This window comes from Chiloscyllium plagiosum, chromosome 18, assembly GCF_004010195.1.
Source record: "Chiloscyllium plagiosum isolate BGI_BamShark_2017 chromosome 18, ASM401019v2, whole genome shotgun sequence".
NCBI lineage: Eukaryota > Metazoa > Chordata > Chondrichthyes > Orectolobiformes > Hemiscylliidae > Chiloscyllium > Chiloscyllium plagiosum.
The window spans coordinates 19,622,478-19,641,689 of record NC_057727.1 but is presented as its reverse complement, the minus strand read 5'-3'; the positions used below and the strand labels follow the sequence as shown (position 1 = coordinate 19,641,689).

Genomic DNA, 19,212 nt, shown 5'->3' with positions numbered 1-19,212 from the left:
CCTCTCCTTAAGACAGAGTTACATCAATTCTTCAGACCTACGCAAGTGTCTGTGAAGTATGTCTTTCTCAAACTTAAGTAAGGGGAATCATCTGAAAAGTAAACCTACTTCAAAATACTCCCAAAAAGTTGTTGGTGTGAGCTTGCCATAATTTCCAGTCTTCCCGAAATACAGGGAGGTGCCAGATTATTCGAAAATGGCATATGTGACAAATGTGTTCAACAAAGCAAGCAGGAACCAATAACTCTGGCCAGTCGGTTTAATAATCAGGGAACAATTTCACAGGCACTTGAAAGAAGTTTAAGTTAAGAACATGCACAGACTTGTTAATGGTGGATTGTGCATGACTAATCAAATTGAAATCTTTGATGAAGTAACAAAGAATGTTGATGAAGGGAATGGAATAGATATTTTATTTATGGATTTTAAGAAAGCATTTAGCAAAGTGCCACCGAAAAGACTAATGAACAAAACTGAAGTTCATGGAACAGGAAGATCACATCCACTTGGGTAAAAGACTGACATAAAAACAGAAAACAGCGATCATGGGAAATGGTTCTTTTACAAGCTGGAGGTTGGTAAACGTTGGATGTCCTCAAAGTTCATTGCTCGAACTGTTGTCTATATTGATAATATAGGGGTCCCTCATTTACAAATGTCTGACTTAGGAATGCTATCCAACATATGAACACTTTCCACACTTCTGAATGGCTATTTTATATTGTCCTGTTTGTGTTCCACTTCTGACTAGACTTGAGAGTGGAACCCGTTTGCAACTCAGGTCCTGTGTATATTGCAATAAAGGCTAAAGTTTTAAAATTTCCCAATGAGACAAAATTGGAGCTGTGGCAAACAAAACAGGATGAATCAGTTAACTGCAACGTTGCATAGGGGTTTCAAGAAGTTTTTTGTCTGTTTTAGAGCAAAGGGGATAATGTGACTAGATTAGATTAGATTACTTACAGTGTGGAAACAGGCCCTTCGGCCCAACAAGTCCACACCGCCCCGCCGAAGCGCAACCCACCCATACCCCTACATTTACACCTTACCTAACACTACGGCAATTCACCTGACCCGCACATCTTTGGACTGTGGGAGGAAAACGGAGCACCTGGAGGAAACCCACGCAGACACGGGGCGAACTGGCAAACTCCACACAGTCAGTCGCCTGAGGCGGGAATTGAACCCGGGTCTCTGGCGCTGTGAGACACTGTGCCACCGTTTCAAAGAGGTCTCCACACAAGATGATGAAAGGTTTACGTAAGGTAGAGAAAGAAGAGTTGTTCCCATAATCTAATGATACAAAGACCAAGGGACACTGATTTAACATTTTGCACAAAAGATGTACGGTGAGATGTGAGAGGCTAAAATAATGGACAAATATATGCCTGATGAAATTTAACACTGAGAAATGTGAAGTGAGGCAATTTTGGCAGCAAGGCTAGGGAAATGCAATTTATGCTTAATGGCAGAGATGCTGTGAGCATCCAGATAATACAATGTGGTATTATCACTGGACTGTTAATCCAGAGATCCGGATAACGTTCCGTGGACCTGGGTTTGAATCCTGCCACGGCAGATTGTGGAACTTCAATTCAATAAATATCTGGAATTAAGAATCTAATGATGACCATGATTCGATTGTTGGAAAAACACATCTGGTTCACTAATGCCCTTTAGGGAGGGATACTGCCACCCTTACGTGGTCTGGCCTACATGCAACTCCAGACTCACAGCAATGTAGTTGACTCTTAACTGCCCTCTGGCCAATTAGGGCTGGGCAATAAATGCTGCCTAGCCAGCAACACCCTCATTCCGTGAATGAAGTAAAGTAAAACTCACTGAGCCTACGACAGCAACAGGCCAGAGATATAGCCTGATCGAGTCCATGAGCTGGGTGTGTGTCCCTGAGCACGTTGTCCTTGCTGCAGCATTACAATTATGTTTACTGATGTGTCCTGAATTGCACAGTCGGATTGAAGATTGAAGATAAGGGTTTAGAAAAGCTGGCGCATGGTGGATGTTAATATTCGTGGACATGGGTTGCGAGCAACTAGTGCCCATGGAGTGTCGCCTGAGAACTTGGGGCCCTATGTCCTAGAGGGAGATCCCTCAAATCAAATTGTAAGCTGAAGTCACCAGGTATTCGCTCTGCTTGTCATTTGAGAATTCTTGATCTTTAGCTTGTTCAGCACCTTTGGTAAGATAGAAAGCTGAATATTAATGAAGGCGAGTTGGACTCTTAAAACATTTAGCAAGCAGTAGTCCTTCTTAACTCACAAATTGCCATTGCTTAGCGAGAAACCAGCCTCATCACTCAGCAACTGCATTAAAGATGCAGCAAGATGTTCCCTAAGTCAAGATAGGTCAATGGGCCAATGCCTCTTATGCAGACCCAGTATGTCTATTGTTGATCTAAAGGAAACAGATTTAAAATTGTGGTCCAGACCTTGTATTTAGTAGCAAAGTAGAGGCATATGCCAATCAGTCCATTTAAAACTACATTCTTACCTTTCTCGTATTCTGCGGTGAGAACTTGCTCTCTGTGTTGTGGTCTGGATTTATCGGTGAGATAAGTATGGAGGCCTAGCAGCATGGCAGCATTGCAATGAATGTATGTGCCCTTCTGGTTCTTTATGTGGCTCTTCCCAAGGCACTTGTAGTGCCCCTCCTACTTGCTCCAATTACTGCTCCACACATTTCACATTCACATTCACAGCTATTTGCTGGCATTGGTGGGTTTACAGAGCCAGGACTGCAGAGGATGGGATGGGAGCCAAGAGTGCAGAAGTGATTTGACATTCCTATTGTTTTAAAAAAAACTGCATTCCTCAGCAGGCTCTATGCTTACTAAGACCAAACCTAAACAAATCATTGTAAATATTGAAGTAAGTTCATCTCCCCTTTACATTTCACAATACTAACATTGCTGAAATCCCTACTATCAAATCCTGAGGGTCATCACTGACTGTAATATTAACCATATAAATACAGGGCTGCAAGAGGTTGGAAATTTTATATGGAGTATCTCGCCACATGGTACCCAAAGCCTGTCCATCAGTTGGAATGACGTTGATTGGAAATGTGATAGAATGCTTGGCATTTGCCTGGATGAGTGCAACTCCAACAAGATTCAAGAAGGTTGACTCCCTTCAGACAAATCAGTCTGTTATTTGGAACCCAATCCACTACCTCAACAATTTACTCCCATGATCACAGGGACACAGTGATTGTATCATATACTATCTACAAAATGCAATCCGTTAACTCACCGAAACTTCTTTGATAGCACCTTCAAAAACCTGCTACTGTTACCACTCAGACCACCAAGATCAGTAGACACAGGATAACAATATCAGCTGCATGCTCTCAACATATATCTCAGTACATGTGACAATAATAAACTAAATTAAATGTTATTGGTTGTTAAGTAAAGAGGTAAATTTGTAGCAGTAAACAGTTGTGACATCATCCATGTATTTTCTTGAGATAATCTGCAGCTGATTTACCATGGCTTAGAAATGCATTAGGTAGAAGTAACAAGTTACAAGCTTTATTAATCAACATATTTGAGTAATCTTGAAAACCGTATTACAAATGAATTTCAGAAACATCTTCCACAAGAGAGAAGTCTGCCAGTATTAATAATTTATGTAAGGCAGTCAAGTCTATTGACTTAGTGCTTAACAGCCATGAAATAAAGAATACAGTTTTATATTGAGGAATTGCTTGCAAATGCAAACCTTATGGCATAAATTTTAGTCAGAATTTGGCTTACAATTACATTTAATGTTAGTATTGAGCCTGAGAATTCAGTTTACAGCTCCACAGTTAATTATATTTACCACAGTCTCCCAAAGCCATCTGGTTTAATTTTATTAGAACTAACATATAGATATCTTTATCATATAGATGCTCACTTCTTAAATATGTCATGCAATATTATTTAAAATGTGATAAACTCCAAATTAAACTTAACATGTTGCCTGTTTGATATAATATTTTGCAAACCCAGATGCTGTGTGATTGGTACTTCCTGCTTATAAATTAGGCAAATTGACATTGAAACATATGGTTCTAGTTTCCACAGCCCAAGCAAAATGCTATATTTTGGGAGAACAAATAGGATTCAACATTTTCAAAATTTTTAGAAAGATGCTAAGATTTTAAAATTATATTTTCTTAGGAAACATTTTCAGGGAAAGAAGACAAGCTACATATTGGGAAAATAAGGGGAAAATTAGTTTAAATTTTATATAAGGCTGCATAATACAGACCAAAGTGGCCCTTGAAGGTAAAAGATTTAGGCATGTCTGATGTAGTGGAAGATGGTAATCCTGATTTTAGATTAGAATCCCTACAGTGTGGAAACCGGCCCTTTGCAACAAGTCCACACCAACCCTCCTAAGAGTAACCCACCCAGACCCATTCCCCAACCCTATACAGTAGAACCTCGATTATCCAAACATAGATTATCAGAATTTTGGATTATCTGAACAAGATCTCAAGATCCCGTAAAAGGCCCAGTATTAGACAACTCAGCATTCAGTTATCAGTTAAACGTTATTATGGCACACATTGCCAGATAGGATTGGGAAGGTGATTCAGGAGATGAGTGACAGTAATAGGGTGGTTGTTATGGGGGACTTTCTCCCCGTGTCTGTGTGGGTTTCCTCCAGGTGCTCCGGTTTCCTCCCATAGTCCAAAAATGTGCAGGTTAGGTGAATTGGCCGTGCTAAATTGCCCATAGTGTTAGGGGCAGGGGCCCATAGTGTAGGGGAATGGGTCAAGGTGGGTTGCGCTTCAGTGGGTCGGTGTGGACTTGTTGGGCCAAAGGGCCTGTTTCCACACTGTAAGTAATCTAAATCTAAAAAAAAGTGTTTGGATAACTGGCACTCATAAATTACCGCTTATTTCCGGTTATCCAAACGATCAATTAGCCAAACAAAATACTTCTTGCTTGTGTCTTCCGATAATCAAGGTTCTACTGTGTTTAACCTTGACTAATTCACCTAACCTGCACATCTTTGGATTGTGGGAGGAAGCCGGAGTGCCCAGAGTAAGCCCATGCAGACACGGGGAGAATGTGCAAACTCCACACAGTCGCTTGAGGCTGAAATTGAACCTGGGTCCCTGGCGCTGTGAGGCACCAGTGCTAACCACTGATATAAACAGACTCTTCCCACTGACCAATATCACCCCCTCAGACGAGTGTAATCATAAACTGGATAGGAATATCAGAGATATTTAAACTAATTTTGCCTAGGACTTTCAAAAATCCAAAACTTTCCTTCAGTTCAAATGGATTTTCCTTTTTTGTAAGAATGCTGGTTTTGTATTCAGTTACAATAGCTGGCCATTATACATCAAGATTTGTATATACACAATTTTTCTTTCCACAGGATCGCTACAATACAAGTAGGCCTTACTACAAGGCATGACTTATGGTACTGACATCTATTGATTTGTTTCTTCCTTATTTTAGTTGCAGTTTTCATTTGCATTAGTCTGTATTCTCAAGTTACAGAATTTAAATCTATAGAATACTGAATGGCCTTTACAGAACACTAAATGACCTGGACAGTGCAGATGTTAGGAAAATGTTTCCATTAGTAGGAAAGATTAGGATCCAAGGGTATAGCCTTAGAGTAAAGGGAAGACCTTTTAGAATGCAGATAAGGAGAAGCTTCTTCAGCCAGAGAGTGGTGAATTTATGGAATTCATTGCACAGAAGGCTGTGGAGGCCAGGTCATTGAGTATATTTAAGATGGAGATAGATAGGTTCTTGATTGTCAAGTGGATCAAGGGTTACAGGGAGAAGGCAGGACAATGGGGTTGAGAAACTTCTCAGCCATGATTGAATGATGGAGCAGACCCGATGGGCTAAATGGCCTAACTTCTGCTGCTATGTCTTATGGTCTTATTAATGCTCTTAATTTTCAACAAACTAAGTAAGTCCAGCCCTTGCATAGTTATGTATTATTGCATTGTGGTGTGGTATTTTATACATCCTTGATGCATCAGTTGTTGTTATAGGTTTAACACTTTTGGATAATTTGACTAAGTACAGCTTTGTCTTTACTCAAATATCTCATATTTTTCCAACCACAAATAATTCATTTATATGGAGAGTCAACGTTTCAGGCAAAAGGGCTGATGAAGGGCTTTTGCCCAAAATGTCGACTCTCCTGCTTCTCGGTTGCTGTCTGACCTGCTATGCTTTTTCCAGAACCACACTCTCGACTCTGATATCCAGCATCTGCAGTCCTCACTTTCGCCTAATTCATTTATATGTCAGCTTACTTAAGCTACGGTCATAACTTGCATCATGGCTTCACAAATATTCTGACACTTGTGTAACTACCTTTTTGTCTCTCTCATCCCATGATTCATTGGCCATAAAGTCACTTTGCCCTGAATAGCCAAAGAACTTCACAAAATTTGTACCAATAAACAGCTTATAGATTCTACTAGCTAAGTTACAGGAGCAAATTCCTTTGTGCAAGTAAGAGACAACAAGGTGTCCATCATTGATGACACTGGCGATTAGCTCATAAAAGGAACTACAAACTTGTGTTCCAGTTTTAGCAAATTCTCCAGTTTCTCATGATCTCATGCCAACTGCTCGAGCAATAATCACAGTAGTATGTACCATCGGAAAGAACTCTGGGCAGCTACTTGTAAAGTTTATGTATGTATCTGAAACAACAACTTGCGTTTGTATAGTTTTTTTAAGTAAAAAATATCCCACATCTTTCATTAATATGTATGGGGAGGAATGAAGCAGAGCCAGGAAATGAGAAATTATGGGGCCTAATTGAAACATTGGACAAGTAGCTTTTACTTGTGAAGAGAGGGGAGGAAGGGCAAAGGACTTGGGGAATTTCAAACATTGATTAAAAGCTGTTAATCTATGAATAAGGTTTGATAAAATCAAAGTACTGTGGGTGGATGCAGGAAATCTGACACAAATACAGAGAATGCTGGAGAAACTCAGGTTGAACAGCATCTCTTCAGAACTGAATACATTTTGATGTTCCCTACAGTTGTCTACTCACATTATTTCTTATCTCAATTTTGAACATCTCGTTTTAATGCAATGGGATGCCATTGGTCTGATCAAGGTGAAGGAGTCAGCAGCCAATCCACCAGGTTTGCAAAGAGAAAGCTCCAAAGGCAAGATTTTAATAGGCATAGAAAGCCAAGGTAGCAGCTCAGTTAGGAGATAATCTCAAGATGGTTTGCTGACATGGGGAAGTGTGAAATAGAGTCATAGAGATGTACAGCACCCTTTGATCTAACTTGTCCATGCTGAGAAATCCCAACTTAATCTAGTCCCATTTGCCAGCACTTGGCCCATATCCTTCTAAACCCTTCCTATTGATATACTCATCCAAATGCCTTTTAAATGTTGCAATTGTACTAGCTTCCACCACTTCCTCTGGCAGCCCATTCTGTACATGCACCACCCTCTGCATGAAAAAGTTGCCCCTTAGGTCCCTTTTATACATGTTTGTGGAGTGAATTTGTACATTGTACTCTGCTCAAAAACTGCATGAATCCATGTAAGATTCTGTTAATTCATTTTTTTAGATTAGAATCAGTCTAAACATTATGGCACAGACAGCAGCACGCAAGGGGCTAACACCTTCAACACATTATCTGGGCTGACACCAATTGTTAAAGTTAACCTGAGAATGTAACTTTAAAAAAACGTTTTATGATTTACATATGAAAGAAGTGAAACTAACATGGTCATTCTAACAGATGAAAGACTTAACAAACAATCAAAGTATTTTTCAATGTATAATTTCAGTTACATCACACTGTAAACTTTTACTATAAATTGTGTGTCTTACAATTGTTTCCTCCACAACCACTTGATGAAGGAGCAGCGTTCTGAAAACCAGTGTTTCCAGTCAAACCTGTTGGACTAAAATCTGGTGTTGTGTGAGTAAAAATCAAGTTGGCCTTGATATTAGCATCAGGCCATTCTCCCACTTCGACAATTAAATTACAGGATAGTTAGTCAATCTAGTCACACTACTACCAGTAATCCAGTTTAGCCTTTTTATTGATGCAAGGATAACTTAATTATATAACACAAAGGAGGAGGGTTGAATACAGTTTCATTGTGCAACTCTCTTTTTCCAGGAGCAGTACCCAAAGGTAGTCAGACTTCCAGAGGGACCAAACTCTGAATATATGGTACTGGAATGCTCCAAAGTTCCTGGGTGAGACTATATCAAATGTTTGTTGTTTGTAATACCTTTTGCGCTCTGTCAATGATTTTAACATTTATGTTCAGTTTAGTAGCCTTATCCTAATAACTCAGTGATTAGCACTGCTGCCTCACAGTGCCAGAGACCCGGGTTCAATTCCCGCCTCAGGCGACTGACTGTGTGGAGTTTGCATGTTCTCCCCGTGTCTGCGTGGGTTTCCTCCGGGTGCTCCGGTTTCCTCCCACAGTCCAAAGATGTGCAGGTTAGGTGAATTGGCTATGCTAAATTGCCCGTAGTGTTAGGTATGGGGTAAATGTAGGGGTATGGGTGGGTTGCGCTTCAGCGGGTCGGTGTGGACTTGTTGGGCCAAAGGGCCTGTTTCCACACTAAGTAATGTAATCAATCATAATCAATCAATCATTATTTAAGGTGGTTCTTCTGGTTTAGATTGAGAATGACTATCTTAAAATGTTCTTTACTCCTATAAAATCAACACAAAATTTCAAAGTAATCTTATTTTTTTCTGATCATCCCAAGGCACTGTCCATTGCAGTTCACCCATTGGGTTTACCTTATGGCTGTTGCCCTCTTACAAGTTATGTTATGTATCATCTTTTGACATTGGTCCTTATATTTTACCCAAATGGAAGTACAAAAACCCATTCTAACAGTGATCTGAAACTTCAGTTGTGGCTACTTGCTTTTCTCCAAGTTCATTATTTATTGATTCTTTTATGATGATTATTTGCAGTAGTTTGAGTAGCTCCCTAACTCTCTTTTCTACAAATTATATATTAGTTGTGCCCATGTTTAATTCTATCATAGACTGAAATAAACATCCTAATAAATACAATTTTAGCTTTTAAAACACAAACTATTCCTAATGTCCCTTCTTCATTTGGAAAAGTCCCATAAAAACAAGGACGTCAAGAAAGCTTCCTATCCAAAATGTTGTATCTTTTATAAATGCTGACACTATGCACATTTCCAACAAGCCAGAATCTACCATTCATAATTGATTTTGTTCTGTAAAACCAATAAAAACATGTTTTAATTGTCAGACACGTCTCTTACAGGATCGAGCTAAAGATTTTCTGGAAAATATTTGTAAGTGAAGAAGGAGTTGTTATTCCAGTGCTGGATCTCTTACCAAAAATACCTGTGGAGGGTAAGCACACCAGATCTAAAAGTTGAAATTCTAAATTGGAGGAAGGCTAATTTTGACGGTTTTTAGGCAACTACTTTCAAAAGCTGATTGGGGTAGATGTTCGCAGGTAAAGGGATGGCTGGAAAATGGGAAGCCTTCAGAATTGAAATAACAAGAGTCCAGAGAAGGTATATTCTTGTAAGGATGAAAGGAAAGGTATAGGGAATGCTGAATGACTAAAGAAATTGAGATTTTGGTTAAGAAAAGGAAGGAAGCATATGTCAGGTATAGACAGGATAGATCGAGTGAATCCTTAGAAGAGATTAAAGGCAGTAGGAGTATACTTAAGAGAGAAATCAGAAGGGCAAAAAGGGGACATGAGATAGCTTTGGCAAATAGAGTTAAGGAGAATCCAAAGGGTTTTTACAAATACATTAAGGACCAAAGGGTAACGAGGGAGAGAATAGGGCCCCTCAAAGATCAGCAAGGTGGTCTTTGTGTGGAACCGCAGGAGATAGGGGAGATACTAAAGTATTTTGCATCAGCATTTACTGACATGGAAAAGGACATGGAAGATATAGACTGTAGGGAAATAGATGGTGACATCTTGAAAAATGTCCATATTACAGAGGAGGAAGTGCTGGATGTCTTGACATGCAAAAAGGTGGATAAATCTCCAGGACCTGATCAGGTGTACCCTAGAACTTTGTGGAAAGCTGGGGAAGTGATTGCTGGGCCCCTTGCTGAGATATTTGTATCATCGTTAGTCACAGGTGAGGTGCCGGAAGACTGGAGGTTGGCTAATGTGGTCCAACTGTTTTAAAAAGGTGGTAAGAACAAGCCAGGGAACTATAGACCGGTGAGCCTGATGTCAGTGGTGGGTAAGTTGTTGGAGGGAATCCTGAAGGACAGGATGAAAATGTATTTGGAAAGGCAAGGACTGATTAGGGATAGTCAATTTGGCTTTGTGTGTGGGAAATCATGTCTTACAAACTTGATTGAGTTTTTTGAAGAAGTAACAAAGAGGATTGATGAGGGCAGAACGATGGACGTGATCCATATGGATGCCAGTAAGGCATTCAACAAGGTTCACCATGGAAGACTGGTTAGCAAGGTTAGATCTCCTGGAATACAGGGAGAACTAGCCATTTGGATACAGAACTGGCTCAAAGGTAGAAGACAGAGGGTGGTGGTGGTGGAGGGTTATTTTTCAGACTGGAGGCCAGTGACCAGTGGAGTGCCACAAGGATCTGTGTTGGGTCCACTACTTTTCATCATGTATATAAATGATTTGGATGTGAGCCTAAGAGGTAAAGTCAGTAAGTTTGCAGATGACACCAAAATTGGAAATGTAGTGGACAGCGAAGGAGGTTCTCTCAGATTACAACAGGATATTGATCAGATTGGCCAATGGGCTGAGAAGTGGTAGATAGAGTTTAATTTCGGTAAATGTGAGATGCTGCATTTTGGGAAAGCAAATCTTAGCAGGACTTATACACTTAATGGTAACGTCCTAAGGAGTGTTGCTGAACAAAGGGACCTTGGAGTGTACGTTCATAGCTCCTTGAAAGTGGAGTCCCAGGTAGAAACGATAGTGAATTCTGGTCTCCTTCCTATCAGAAAGATGTTGTGAAACTTAAAAAGGTTCAGTAAAGATTTACAAGGATGTTGCCAGGGTTGGAGGATTTGAGCTATAGAGAGAGGTTGAACAGGCTGGGGCTGTTTTCCCTGGAATGTCAGAAGCTGAGGGGTGACCTTATAGAGGTTTACAACATTTATGAGGGGCATCGATAGGGTAAATAGACAAAGTCTTTTCCCTGGGGTTGGGGAGTCCAGAACGAGAGGGCATAGGTTTAGGGTGAGAGGGGAAAGATATAAAAGTAACCTGAGGGGCAACTTTTTCATGCAGAGGGTGGTACGTGTATGGAATGAGCTGCCAGAGGAAGTGGCGGAGGCTAGTACAATTGCAACATTTAAAAGGCATTTGGATGGGTGTATGAATAGGAAGGGTTTGGAGGGATATGGGCCACATACTGGCAGGTGGGATGGGGTTGGGATATCTGGTCAGCATGGACGGGTTGGACTGAAGGGTCTGTTTCAGTGCTGTACATCTGTGACTCTATCCAAGCATGAACTAATCACTGGTTATATAGCTCTGCATTGAAGCGGTTATACAAATGCAAGTTAAAATACTGCATGCCACCAAAGCAGAATATTAATCAATGCTCCAAATGCAATAGTGCAACACTCATAGTGAAAGCTGTGTTAAGAGCAGTGAGGAATTATTGGCTAAGAGTTGACATGCAATTTAGAATATTTAATATTTTTAAATTTCCCCACCAGTTTCTTCCCTCTCATCTTCGGGGTAGAGTAGCAGCTTTTCAATTCACTAAAATATCTAATCAGGAGGGGTGGAGATCGGAGAAAGAGAAAAACGTAAAAAAACAAGTTCATTTATTGTCATCTGGTAATTAATGTTCAAAGACCAGCCAAGAGCTACCTTAGGGCTATGCCTTTGGATTGCATTTTTGTGTGAATTCAACTGTGTCTAAAGCCCATCTATCCAAAACCTCAGGTTTAATTGTCAGAATCATACTAGAAGAAACAGTCCTGCAGCTAGTATACAATATAAAACTATTTGTAATTTATTAAGGAAGATGTGTTGTGTGTTACTATTAATTGCCAGTACTGACAAAATGTATTACAGATGACTTCCTGGGATTTTTGATAAAATAAAAACCATACAAGGAAGATGTTAAAGAGATAGGAACAATACTGCACCATTTTTCCATTCCCTTGCCATCGTACACAGATGTTTAAAATCTACTTTCAAATGAAGGGTGGGTCCCAGTTGACCAGACAGGATATGTCCTTTGTGATGTCTGGTATATGTTTTTCCCCTCCCCCTTCAAACTTGGCACAGTGTCAGTTTGAGTTGGTGGGATTCAGCAACTGATTTTTAATGGCATATATTCAACTTCCACATCAGCACATGTGTTACTAATACAATCTTTTTTTTAAAAAAAAGGTTCATATTAATGCCTTCAAATCAGTATCATAGTCATCCTTTTAACTAAACAGACATCAACCCTCCAGTGATGGATCTCCTTGCACTAACTGGAATATCAGTTAGATTTTTCTTTACTTCTCTCAAATTCTGTGACCGTTTGAGTAACAAATTCTAATGTTTTCCCTACAGCACTGGACTTCGACACAGAGAAAATTGTGGACAACGCACCCAACAGTTTTAGAAATCTTATACGCTTGTTTGGAATTGAGGCTGCTATAGATCACTTAATTAAACTTATGTGAAAGGAAGCTTAATCTATGTTTTTCACAAGAAAATAGTGATTTACAATCCAGAAACAAAAGTTTTTTTTATTCTGTCAATAAAATCTGCTTTCGTTACTACAGTCATGATCAATTTTATTAATTTACATGTACCATTTTGAAATATTTTATACAACAGGACATGCCACAAATACATTTCCATTTCTCCTATGGCACTGTCACATGAAAAATAAATATAGCATTTAAATACAAATGGCCAGAGTATTTACAGATACAAGGCAAGTTCTATTGCAATTATACACAAGACAAGTCATCTATACCACAGCAGTTTGTTGAAATTACCTTTTAAGTGTGTTTTTCTTCAATGTAAACCATTTTTAGTTAATTCACAGTCTATTTCAACTATAAAAATCCATTAAATATGATAGGGTGCGAGTAGCCAATGGTCAGAAACAGTGCTAGTTTTATTTTATTTTGTAAAAATGTATTGTAACAGAGAACCAAAGATTCAAAATTCTCATACATTGGTATATATGTAAATCATGAATAGAAGGAAGTTTTATTGATAAACCAAAGAACAAATGAAATCTCAGTATTTAGATAATATTACTCCAACTAGATGGAATTGTCTGAAGTTTATATCTCTTTAAGGCCATTTGTGCACCATAGGGCACAATATTGTTGTTTAAGGTGATTGCAAATCAAATTCTTTACTAAGCTCTAGTTGTTTTTGTATCTTTAATAATATTTCCAAATACCCAATGTTCAATCTTGCTAATAGTCAACAAGTTAGTTGATCATATTCAAAAACCCATTCACTGTATCACACATCATTCACAATGCATCAGCACCAGATGATGCAGTCAACATTAAACAAATGCTTTGTTTGACTTAGTCTGAAGGGATTGATCGAAAATTCTTCCACAGAAACACATTCTTGAGGAATGACCTCTGAGACAAACCACATTAGGATTATCTATTTATACTTAAATAGGAAGAATTTAAATGGTGACAAATTCTCAAATCCAACTACTTTATCTTGGACAAACTATGCAAGATTAAATTTAAACAAATTTTCCTGAAATCTTGCTTTTTGCAATTGTTCTCAGCTAATAGCGCCATATTTTAGCCATGAAGAAAAAATGGATCATATTTAACGTTTTGCTTTTTGTATGCCAGTCATAAAAACGGCACTCTAGAACGTGTTTCCATTTACCAACAGCACATCTTTAGCTTAGTTTGAACTTAAATTTGAAAGTGTGCTAATTCCAGAAAGATTGCTGATTTTGCAATGAGTGTGTCATTTCTGGAAATAAAGTGACACCAGATATACCACAAAAGTATTCAACCTGTACCTTTTAGATCATGGTTAGAAACAGTAGTTATTTTTGGTAATCAAGTGCAGAAATGGAATCAGGCTATACAGACCAAATTCAATGTGAACTCCTGAGGTAAATTATGGCACTTAGGAACAAAGCACTGCTACAGTTGGACATGCTGTCTTCAGCTGCTAGAAGAGAAATAAACCAGCAATTTCAGTTTTTGTTTGATCTGTTTCCACTGGACAATGCCTCATTGTCAACATTCAAAGAGTCACTCGAGTTTCATTCTACGAGCTGATATAAAGGCCATTTGTGTAGGAATGGTGGTTTTCAAAGTGGGAAGTGGTAAACAATTGGAAGTTAGGGATGTCTACGGGGAGGAACACTCTTCTGATCAGATGATATGATTTACTAAAGAACTTTTTTTTTTGCAAGGTAAAAAAGCAAAATGCAACAAATTTAACATGAGCAGAAAGCATAACTGATTATGACAGGATTTACAAACAAAACATTATCAATCCCTAATGCATTCTTAAATGGTATCATCACAATAATTCAGGTCAAGAATATAATTCAATCTCTAAAAACTATTATTAGATGAGAATGCAATGAAACAGAAATTATACTTAACTGATTCAGCATTCCCATTCATAGAGTTGCTTGTTCAAGAGCTCACTGCCCATGGCAGTGAAGAACAGAAGCATGATTATTTACAGTTATTTAGTATAGATTTCCAGCAAGAGTGATAATCTGCATGTGCTTCTTAGCTAAAATATGGAGGCGATTATTTCAGTATTTTCCCTTTAGGTTATCTACAGAATTTATCAACAAAATTAACCCAAATCATGGTTTCTGCTCTACTCAGCCATTTTATTAGAGATTTCCAGTCCTACTACCAGGTAGTGAAGTATACGCTTTAAGTTTGAGAAAGCAGTGGGACTTGAAATCATAATGCAGCTAAACAGACAGCAACCAGCAAATCTTTCCAAATTACAGTGATGGAAGGTGGTAAGAATGAGAGAGATTTCTAGTCAGCCATTTGATGAAAAGAAAATTGGAACCTCTATCACTAGTATTTTTGGATCTAGAATACAACATTTATGTAGCCACACTCCTACTAAACCACCTTAATAAAAAAAAGTACTTAGGCAGCTCTCTTCAGAGGTAAAGGGCTGTACACACTGCAGTTAAAGGGCTATGAATAGTTTTATTTTATTGGCATCCCTTGTTTGCCTTGGTTTGTTGAAAGCCAAGGGTTAACAAACAGACTGTCAGTCATAGACATGGGAAAGCACGCCATAGGTTTTTTGCATGCAATCTCATTCACGGGTAGATTAGTTCACAAAATGGTAGATATCTAAGTAGGGGAACAATAAGGATGTTTTAATTCAATAATAACAACTGAAGTCACAAGATCTAACCAATACAATCTAAAAAGGACAGGTTTTTCATGTAATTTTTCACCTAAAAAGTTCACATTTACCAATTTTGCAAAATTGAGGTGAATGCAGAAATTTTGGATCTGTCCATTGGTTTAACTGCACAAAGAATGCAGTTTTGCATAACCCAAGTAAAATTTCAAAAGGACATTTAAAGAAAATTAAATAGCACTCATTTGTTTAAGATGTTTTGCAAAACCTTTTGCTGAGTTTTGAAAAAATATAGTTTACTTGCAACTTGCTCATTCTATTCTCTCTCCATTTAAAATTACATTTAATAAAATTAAAGTCTAAGTGGCAAAATAGCAACCCCAATATTACAGTCCTAAAATCTTTGTGCTACTTTCATTCTGCTCAGTTGACAAGGAGCCTTTACTCCATATACATGTTTCCCAATATGCCAATCTCAAAAAATGCATTTGTACTCAATGATTTCCCATCCCCATCCAGGGTCTTTGGCACACCAACACTATTTGGAGTGTCTCCAATTCTAATGTTCTGATGCCAAAAAGGAAGATAAGTGATGCAGACTTGAAACATAAAACACACCATTTTTTTCTTTATATTCAGAACCATAACTCTTATCATTTACCTTCATCACATTTAGAAACATCCACTCACTAGGTGGTTTTTGTTCTGGTTCAGTGCACACTGACGTTTTTGAGTGTGTCCCACTAAATCAGTTATTTACTAAGGTTGGGAGTGAAAAAACCTCAAGAATAAATTTTAATTCTGATATTTCAGAAAATGGTAACTGGAAGGGAATTCACAATCTAGCTCTCACTAAAAATGTAACTTGTAAAATGGCCAAGACACAGTGGATTGAAAATCTGACTGAAAATACACAAGAGAGTACACTGGTGGTTCAGTGTGTCAAAACTGCATCTGCAGGATTGCTAGAATCACAGACCTCACCTGTCCATAGGTAGTTCTTAACAAGTTACTGTCAGAGTGTTTACGGCTCTAAAATGAATTACTCCAGGGTATGCTATGCTGACATTCATTGCTGAAGGTAAATACCAGCACAGCACAAAGTAGTTTTAAAAGTAACGTCCTAGGGAACTTCTCCTAATTTAATTCTAATCCTGAAGTTCAGAAGTCAGTTAAAAATGAGGTTGCATTTTTTTTGAAATTTATAATCCTGAAAATTAATTTAGCATCAAGACATTATTACAACTTTGAGGTAATAATGCTTCATATTTATGTACCCAAAAGAAATACTAATTCTATTTGTTATTCTTTGCCCAATTTATGAAAAGCTATTGTGAGAAGTTGACGGTTACAAAACCCAGATTTCAACAGCACCATTCAAGTGGTTAGATCAAACGTACAACAAGAAATTATAACAGTTAATGTGCACTAACTGGCAATATTTACCAACTGGCAAAACTGGCACAAACTATATCAGTGAAAAAAACAAATGCCACTCCCAGCAGCAATTCCGGTGATGAGCAAACATCCAGAAAGCAGGCAATTTTTAATCAAGTGCATGACCATGGCCTTAACCCATCCATTTAAACTCAAATAAAATTGCAATGAGAATGCTAAAAATCTTGTTAAGTAACATCATGTTTTCCTTGCACTTTTCAATGCTGTCTAAATAAAAGTTTTCTTTATTTAGCTGCTTTTAAAGAACTTCTCCTACTCTCCATGACAGGTATTTTGAAACACTGTTCAACTGAGTCTACAGATACCTTTAAATTATTGTGCTTTAGTATTTACAATCTGGAGTTTCAAGATGAAGGTTAACGGATTTCTCAGCAAAAACTATTTAGTGCTTTTTTTTTTTAAAATTGGTGAATGACATGCTTTTAAATAAAGTCATCCACTTGAGCAAGTTTAGTGAGTGACCGGCAAAAGTATTAAATTATGACTATGTCAATATTTAAATTTACTAGACAAACATTTTTGAAACTTCTCATATTTATGGCCTCTGAGTCAGTGCAGTCCTTTATTTGTGATTAGAGAATAGCAAGGCCCCACAAAACTTCACACTGAATGAAAAAACAGTGTGCATTCTTCATTTTCCTTGTAGAATTTTTGAGTAGTAAGATCCTTTTTGGCTCTCGTGTTCTGCAAGTAAAAGTTTATTATCTTCCCATCAAGTTTGTATTGGTGTGCAATGTTCTCATATGGTTTGGGATCCAAGTCTAGAATAGAGACAGAATATACAAAGCAAGCCCGTGATGTCTGGATTATGGTACTTGGTTCAGGCCTGTAAAGAAAAAGATGTGTAGTGAAGATATATCCTGTATTATCAGAATTAAAGTACAGGAACATGAAATCACACTGTACATTATTTACAAATTTAATTCTGTCCCCACTGTTTTAACCAAGTTCTAACTACAAGTTTTATAGAGACTCCAGTTTGCTGTTGGGAGAAATTGAGATAAGTATCATAAAAAATATATGTTTTCAATACCTGGATTGGGTCACATTTTTTATTGACCAGTATAAAAGAATAGTTCAATTCAATTTATTTCCAGAATTAAATTAGAAGCATTGAATGTAATAACCAAATGCACACACAGTTATCTAAGTGCTTAAGATGTGGCCATACAATGCATTAAGTTAGGGTCTGACAATGAAAGTTGTTCATTAAATCTTTTGACAGAGCTTTAGGGACTGCAATTATCATTTTCTAAGATGTTCTCCAGTCAGCAAAGACCCAAATCAGAATCATGCTGCAAAAACAGCTCAATGATGTCAATGAGCTCTCCAATGGTTTCCCTCTGATTAACCCAAATAAAAATTGAGTTAAACATAATACTGAATAGGATCAAAGTGTGACTGACTATTCATCTACATTCAGTATTGACCTACGTATTGTCAATGTCCTTTTTAAAAAAAGATAGAAGATATGCTGTCTTTACTACTTTTGCCAAAAATTAAAATCCAGCCATTCTCCTTTCTAATTTTCCTTCCCTCTCCAAGGTCCCCATATTTACTGTTACTACTCAAATTTTCTTTATTTGACTCCCTTCAATCAAACATCCATCCAAAGCCATCTTGATCAAGTTAGATTACCTCTAACACCTAGATAACAAGCATGACAGAACCGAGAACACCACAGCCTTTACTTTGAAAATATATGACTTGAAGGAAACGCCAGTGTTGGACTGGGATGGAAAAAGTTAAAAATCACAACAACAGGTTATGGTCGAACACGTTTATTTGGAAGCACTAGCTTTCAGAGTGGTGCTCCAAAAGCTAGTACTTCTAAATAAACCATAAGACGTAGGAGCGGAAGTAAGGCCATTCAGCCCATCGAGTCCACTCCGCCATTCAATCATGGCTGATGGGCATTTCAACTCCACTTACCCACATTCTCCCCGTAGCCCTTAATTCCTTGTGACATCAAGAATTTATCAATTTCTGCCTTGAAGACATTTAGCGTCCCAGCCTCCACTGCACTCTGTGGCAATGAATTCCACAGGCCCACCACTCTCTGGCTGAAGAAATGTCTCCGCATTTCTGTCCTGAATTTACCCCCTCTAATTCTAAGGCTGTGTCCACGGGTACTAGTCTCCTCGCCTAACGGAAACAATTTCCTAGCGTCCACCCTCTCCAAGCCATGTATTATCTTGTAAGTTTCTATTAGATCTCCCCTTAATCTCCTAAACTCCAATGAATACAATCCCAGGATCCTCAGCCAGTGGGGACCAAAACTGGACACAGTACTCCAAATACGGCCTAACCAGAGCTTTATAAAGTCTCAGTAGCACAACAGTGCTTTTATATTCCAACCCTCTTGAGATAAATGACAACATTGCATTCACTTTCTTAATCAC

General features: G+C 38.2%; 1 protein-coding gene and 1 long non-coding RNA gene across 2 annotated transcripts in view; one reads left to right on the top strand and one right to left on the bottom strand.

Moving 5' to 3' along the window:
• LOC122558930 overlaps positions 1-12,782 on the top strand; it is a 269,987-nt gene extending 257,205 nt beyond the window's left edge. Inside the window, exons 2-4 of the long non-coding RNA XR_006314272.1 lie at positions 8,155-8,234; positions 9,299-9,390; positions 12,569-12,782. This is a non-coding gene — a long non-coding RNA (uncharacterized LOC122558930). The remainder of the gene's footprint in view (positions 1-8,154; positions 8,235-9,298; positions 9,391-12,568) is intronic.
• Positions 12,783-13,790: 1,008 nt separating this feature from the next.
• The window catches only part of ippk (inositol 1,3,4,5,6-pentakisphosphate 2-kinase), a 91,771-nt gene continuing 86,349 nt past the window's right edge, over positions 13,791-19,212 (bottom strand). Inside the window, exon 13 of the mRNA XM_043707887.1 lies at positions 13,791-17,636. Coding sequence (XP_043563822.1) covers positions 17,411-17,636 — 226 coding nt within the window. The 3' untranslated portion in view covers positions 13,791-17,410. The remainder of the gene's footprint in view (positions 17,637-19,212) is intronic.